Below are 6,625 nucleotides of genomic sequence, written 5' to 3'. Positions count from 1 at the left end.
CTCTCTCTCTCTCTCTCTCTCTCTCCCTCTCTCTCTCTCTCTCTCAGTGTCTTACACATTACAGGTTTTGGGCCTGGTCTTGTATAGAGGCTTTGCAGTTGCATCACAAATCGTGACCTTGGTATTATTAGGTTCTATCTGACCTTTTGACTGAGTCAGTCGCATGAACCTATTCTATGAGCGCCTGTTGACATATGTGTGGTGTTATTTTTTTGAAAATAATGATTTTTGAGTCTGTAATTTCGAAAACAAAAGGACCCATCTCCATTTAACTCAATGGATGCTGAAACTTTGAAGCTCAGTATCTCAGAACTATCCCGGAGGCAGATAGAACCTTGTAATTCTAAGCTCACGAAATCTCTTAGCAACCACAGCTGGTGTCACCATGGAGGTTCATAGGAGAATTAACTGTGTGAAAAATAATGGTAGTTTAACCTGGCTAGAAAAAGAAAATTGCCTACCTGAAAAATCAGCTTCTTCAGTCCCTGCCTATGCCAACGACGAAGACCTGAGGACCTCCAATATGGCCGCCAGAAGGTGTTACATCATCTGAAAGCCTCTGTATGTATGATTTCTCTTTCTCTCTCTCTCTCCCTCTCTCTCTTTCTCTCTCCCCCCCCCCCTCTCTCTCTCTCTTTGTCTCCCCCCCCTCTCTCTCTGCAGGTCTCAGTCTGGTGGTCGGTCTGGTCTTGTATATCTCCAGTATTAATGACGAGGTGATGAACAGGCCCAGAGAGCCGGAGCAGTTCTTCCACTATCGCTACGGCTGGTCCTTCGCCTTCGCCGCCTCCTCCTTCCTGCTCAAAGAGGTGAGGCGGGACACACACACACAGACACACACACACACACACACACACACACAGAACACGTGGGAGTACTCATAAACACACAGGAATACTGAAAGGGCAAGGTCTGTGTTTTTTAATGCATTGCTTACCGTCAACAAATCCTATGAAAATAACAAAATCAACAATGTGTTTGCTCTCCTCCCGTTACTTCCTCTTCTCTTCTCTCATCTCCTCCTGTCTTCCCTTCCTCACACTTCTCTTCCCTCCTCTTCTATCCCTTTTTCTCCTTCTCTTCTCTTCTCTTCTCTTCTCTTCTCTTCTCTTCTCTTCTCTTCTCTTCTCTTCTCTTCTCCTGTCTTCCCTCCCTTCTTCTCTTTTGCTTTCCTCTCTTCCTTTCTTTTTTCCGTTACTTTCTGACTTCCCACGTTCCCTTTTTAGCCGTCAACCCGGAAGCCATTGGCTCCAATTGTAAGCTAAAAACCTTTAAATACAGCTCACAAAGACATAGTTTCAAATGGGAACAAATCCTTCATTACGCCGGGGACTATTTTCAGTGCTACAGAACTACTTTCCTGAGATCTCAAAGTGTTTACAGCCGGCTTATTAAGTTGTTTGAGGAAAAAGTCGGCCGGCCCGGTGCATCGTGATGATGAAATCTTTGACATGTTTTTAATAGTTTTTTTTAATACAATGGAGTGCTATGGCTGCTGGGACATGGCTGCATTGGGCACCGGCTACATGGACGAGATTTGTTGACAAAACAAATTCATTGTTGATTTTGTTGTTTTCATAGGATTTGTTGACAGTAAGAAATGCATTAATAAACACTGGCCTTATCCTTTAAAGAATGCATAAACACAGGCGCAATCATGCATGTATACATGTGTGTACAAGTCTCTAAAGACAGGAAAATACACACACACACACACACGCAAGTAATCAAGCGTAGAACCGGTATTTTCATGTACACAAAACACACACACACACACACACACACACACACACACACACACGAGCGTGCACATGTACTGTAGGTGTGTGCACATAAACACACAAACACACACAGCTCCCAGTGACACTAATAGCTACTGATGCTTAACATTTACTGATGCTACGTTACTGACAAAAGACTTAATGTGCGCAGACACACACACACACACACACACACACACACACACACACACAGAATGCCTTGGAGTCTGCTGGGATGTCGACCAACCGCTATTTAGCTAAACACACTCCAGCATCTGCACACACACACACACACACACACACTCCAAACTGCTAGCGTAGGATCCCATCATCCTTCCTGCATCAATATTCATAAATGTTAATAGCTTGAATACTTGGGGGCGACAGCAGCAGCTTAATATGCAGCAGAATATTCCTGCTGGGCTTCGCTGCTCCCCCGCTCCGCTCTCTTCTTCTTCTACCCCCCGCTCCTCTCTTTTATTCTTCTTCTTCTTCTTCTTCTCTTCCTCCTCTCTTCACTTCCCCTCCCCTCTCCTCCTTTTCGTTTTAAATCTGTTCCCTCCTCTCCTTCCCTTCTTCTCTCTCCTCTCCGACACTTTTCTCTCCTCCTCTCTCTTCTTCTTCCCCTCTCCTCTTTTCGTTTTAAATCTGTTCCCGTCTCTCCTTCTCCTCTTCTCTCTCCTCTCCGACACTTTTCTCTCTTCTCCTCTCTTCTTCTAACCCCCGCTCCTCTCTTTTATTCTTCTTCTTCTTCTCTTCCTCCCTCCTCCTCTCTTCACTTCCCCTCCCCTCTCCTCTTTTCATTTTAAATCTGTTCCCTCCTCTCCTTCCCTTCTTCTCTCTCCTCTTCTTCTTCTCTTCCTCTCTCCTCCTCTCTTCACTTCCCCTCCCATCTCCTCTTTTCGTTTTAAATCTGTTCCCTTCTGTCCTTCCCTTCTTCTCTCTCCTCTCCTACAATTCTCTTCTCTCTTCTCCTCTCTTCTTCTTCCCCTCTCCTCTTCGTTTTAAATCTGTTCCCTTCTCTCTTCTACACTTTTCTCTTATCTCTTCTCCTCTCTTCTTCTTCTCTTCCTCTCTCCTCCTCTCTTCTTCTTCCCCTCTCCTCTTCGTTTTAAATCTGTTCCCTTCTCTCCTTCTCTTCTTCTCTCTCCTCTCCTACACTTTTCTCTTCTCTCTTCTCTCTTCTTCTTCCCCTCTCCTCCTTTTCGTTTTAATTGGTTCCCACCTTCTCTCCTTCCCTTCTTCTCTCTCCTCTCCTCCACTTTTCTATTCTCTTCTCTCTTCTTCTTCTCTTCCTCTCTCCTCCTCTCTTCTTCTTCCCTACTCTCCTCTTTTCATTTTAAATCTGTTCCCTCCTCTCCTTCCCTTCTTCTCTCTCCTCTTCTTCTTCTCTTCCTCTCTCCTCCTCTCTTCACTTCCCCTCCCATCTCCTCTTTTCGTTTTAAATCTGTTCCCTCCTCTCCTTCTCTCCTTCTCTCTCTTCTCCTACACTTTTCACTCCTCTTCTCTCTTCTCCTCTCTTCTTCTTCCCCTCTCCTCTTTTCGTTTTAAATCGGTTCCCTTCTCTCCTTCTCTCTCCTCTCCTCCACTTTTATCTTCTCTTCTTTTCTCTTCTCTCTTCCTCTTCTCTTCTCTCTTCTTCTTCCCCTCTCCTCTTTTCATTTCATCTGTTCCCTTCTCTTCTTCTCTCTCCTCTCCTACACTTTCCTCTTCTCTTCTCTTCTCCTCTCTTCTTCTTCCCTTCTCCTCTTTTTGTTTAATCCGTTCCCTTCTCTCCTCTCTCCTCTCCTCCACTTTTATCCTCTCTTCTTTTCTCTTCTCTCTTCCTCGTCTCTTTTCTACTCTCATCTTGTCTTCTCTCATCTTTTCTTCGCTTCATCTGTTCCCTTCCCTCCTTCTCTTCTTTTCTCTCCTCTCCTCCACTTTTATCTCCTCTTCTTTTCTCCCCTCTTCTCTTTTCTCTTCTCTCCTCCCCCGCTCCTCTCTGTTCTTCTTCCCTTCTCTCCTCGTTTTCCTTTCTCTCCTCCTTCTCTTTTCTTTCTCTACTTTTCAGTTTTCTTTCCTCCACCTTTATCTTCCTCTTCTCTTCTCTCATCTCCTCCTGTCTTCCCTTCCTCACGCTTCTCTTCCCTCCTCTTCTATCCCCTTTTCTCCTTCTCTTCTCTTCTCTTCTCCTGTCTTCTCTCCCTTCTTCTCTTTTGCTTTCCTCTCTTTTCCTCTTTTCCTCTCCCTTTTTTCATCCCTTCTCTTTTCCTCTCTACATTTATCTCTTGCACTTTTTCTCCCCCCTTCCCATTTTCTCCTCTTCCTCCCCCTCTCGTCTCTTCTCTCCTGCTCTGTCCTCCTTTTCCCTTCTCCTTTCTTCTCTCTTCCCCTTTCTCCTCTTCTTTTCTTCTTCTCCTCTCTTCCCCTCTCTCCTCCTCTTCTTCTTCTCTTCTTTTCTCTACCGCCCCCTCCCTGCTTCTGTCCAAAGGAGTTGCAAAACATTCTTCACACAGACACACATCTCTCTCTCTCTATCCCTCTCTCTCTCTCTCTCTCACACACACACACACACACACTCACACATACAAATACACTCTCACTTACACACACACTCACACACACACACTCACACACACACAAACGCGTTCATCAGCATTCTCAAGTTTCAAGGCGGTTGTAGCGATGATGTTGTGGATGAATAGTGAATGAGCTGTGAATGTTCTGCGGATGCCCGGGTGAAAACATGAATACATTTTTGATAATGGCTCATTCCACTGAGGAGCGGCGGGCCTTTTTGTCAACTCTCTGCAAAATTTTGGTTTTTTTATTTTTTATTTTTTTTCTGATGGCGTTGCAGCTCAGGCAGAGAGAGGCATGGTGCTGATTCTGATGTTTCATAAAGGATTTTTGCATGAGGGAATTTGCTGAAACTCTGGAATTATTTTTTTTTATTCCCTGTAGTAACATGGCTGCCGAGTTTTCATGGATGTAACGCAACAGCGATGTCATCTCTCTATTTATGTCTCTATCTGTCTCTCTTTATCTATCTATCTATCTATCTATCATGTCAATTAAATGACTTTATTGGCATGCCTGTTCATCAGAAACCATATAGCCAAAGGAGTTTACAAAATGGACGTTTTCAAACACAAACACACAACAGTCTAAACATTCAAACCTTTTAGATATGATGAATTATTTGTACACTGCAAAAAAAAAGTCATTTAGTCTATTATTGAGTCCTAAAATCAGAATTTTCTTAAAATAGGTGAATAAATCTGATGCCGTTTGATCATTTCACTTGTTTCCAATGCAAATCAATTTCTTTCAAGATTTTTTAATGTAAAGTGTAATTTTCTTGACAGTAGATCTGCCTTATTACCTCCGCCAAGGAGGTTATGTTTTCTGTGCCGTTTGTTTGTTTGTTTGTTTGTTTGTTTGTTTGTTTCTCTGTTTGTCTGTTTGTTTGTCTGTTAGCAGGATTACGGAAAAACTACTGGCCCGATTTTCATGAAACTTTGTGGAAGGGTGTAGCATGGGCCAAGGAAGAACCCATTCAATTTTGGAGCAAGCTCACGAACAAGTAATAATAGTACGGACCTTGGCGGAGGTCTGCGCTCTCCGAGTGCCCTTCTAGTTCTGACTGGTTTCAAGACACACTGAGAAAAGAAAATTCCTGAAACAAGTGAAGCTGCATTGGAAACAAGTGGAGTTATCTCTCCTCACTGCAGAATGCTTCTCTTGGGTTAAGAAAAATAAGATTTGGAGGCTGAATGTGAAACTAAATGACTCGTTATGATGGAATTTTTTTTGCAGTGTAAGGGCATATCAGACATGCAGTAACCAGTGAATGTGTGTTTGTGTGTGTGTGTGTGTGTGTGTGTGTGTGTGTGTGTGTGTGTCTCCCTCCCAGGGGGCAGGAGTGATGTCCGTCTACCTCTTCATGAAGCGCTATGCAGAGGAGGAGCTGTACCGGCCCCACCCGGCTCTGTACCGCCCCCGCCTGTCCGACTGCAGCGACTACAGCGGTCAGTTCCTGCACCCGGACTCCTGGCCGCCGCCGCAGCGCGGGCGCAGCGGCTCCGACGTTTCCTCCGACATCTCCATCCAGCTCAACCAGACGCCGCCGCAGCCTCCGCCCAAGGGCGCCGGCAGCTCCCAGCCGACGCCCTCGTCCTCGGGGCCCTCGTCGGCGGCCAGCTACCAGCTGCAGCCCGCCTCCTCCTCCTCCACCTCCTCCTCCTACCCGCACCCCCTGCACCCCTCCGCCGGCTCCTCCACCCTGCCCAGGGCGCCCGTCTCCCACGCCCACTCCCACTCCCACCCCCACCCGCACCCGCACCCCCACTCGCACCCCCACCCCCACCCCCACCCCCACCCCAGCGGGCCCCCGCCCCAGTCCCTGCCCATGGCGGTGCCGCCGTCGGCCGTGCCCCCGCCCCGCTACCACCACACACACATGAGGATGAGCGCCTCGCCGTGCTAGGCTACACATGCGGGGAAGGAGGGAGGGAAGGAGGGAGGGAAGGAGGGAGGGAAGGAGGGAGGGAAGGAGGGAAGGAGGCAGGAAAGGCGGGGAAAACGCAGCTAGGGGGGATTAGTTTGGCTCTGTTACAGCTATAACACACCACAAGGCAACACACACGCTCACACACACACACACCAACATAAACACAAATCCTGTACCCTTGAAGCGTGTGGGAGGAGAGATGCAGCAGAGGGGATGAAGGAGGGAGGTTTTTAGGAGATCAAGAAGAGAGGAAAGAGAGGAAGGAGGGAGGGAGGGAGGGAGGAATGGAGGGAGGGGAGGAGAGGAGAGGAGAGGAGAGGAGAGGCAGGTGGGCGGAGGGATGACTCACTGCTGATGCTGTGCCTCAGAT

The 6,625-nt window shown here is 47.0% G+C and overlaps 1 protein-coding gene across 1 annotated transcript; it reads left to right on the top strand.

The window, feature by feature from the left end:
- Positions 1–663: 663 nt before the first annotated feature.
- Positions 664–6,231, top strand: LOC139650117 (homeobox protein slou-like; the record flags this gene model as incomplete). The annotated part of the gene is made up of 2 exons (XM_071526676.1): positions 664–809; positions 5,659–6,231. Coding segments are annotated over 2 exons (719 nt in total), but the record flags the coding sequence as incomplete, so codon positions are not given.
- Between the last annotated feature and the right edge of the window lie 394 nt (positions 6,232–6,625).

The sequence above is a fragment of the Centroberyx affinis genome, unplaced genomic scaffold (assembly GCF_046629955.1).
Source record: "Centroberyx affinis isolate AG114_WGS23_722 - 3 ecotype Tasmania unplaced genomic scaffold, CSIRO-AGI_Caff_v1 ptg001440l_1, whole genome shotgun sequence".
Taxonomy (NCBI): Eukaryota; Metazoa; Chordata; class Actinopteri; order Beryciformes; family Berycidae; genus Centroberyx; species Centroberyx affinis.
Note: the sequence above shows the minus strand (reverse complement) of the source record. Positions and strands in the feature narration are given on the sequence as shown.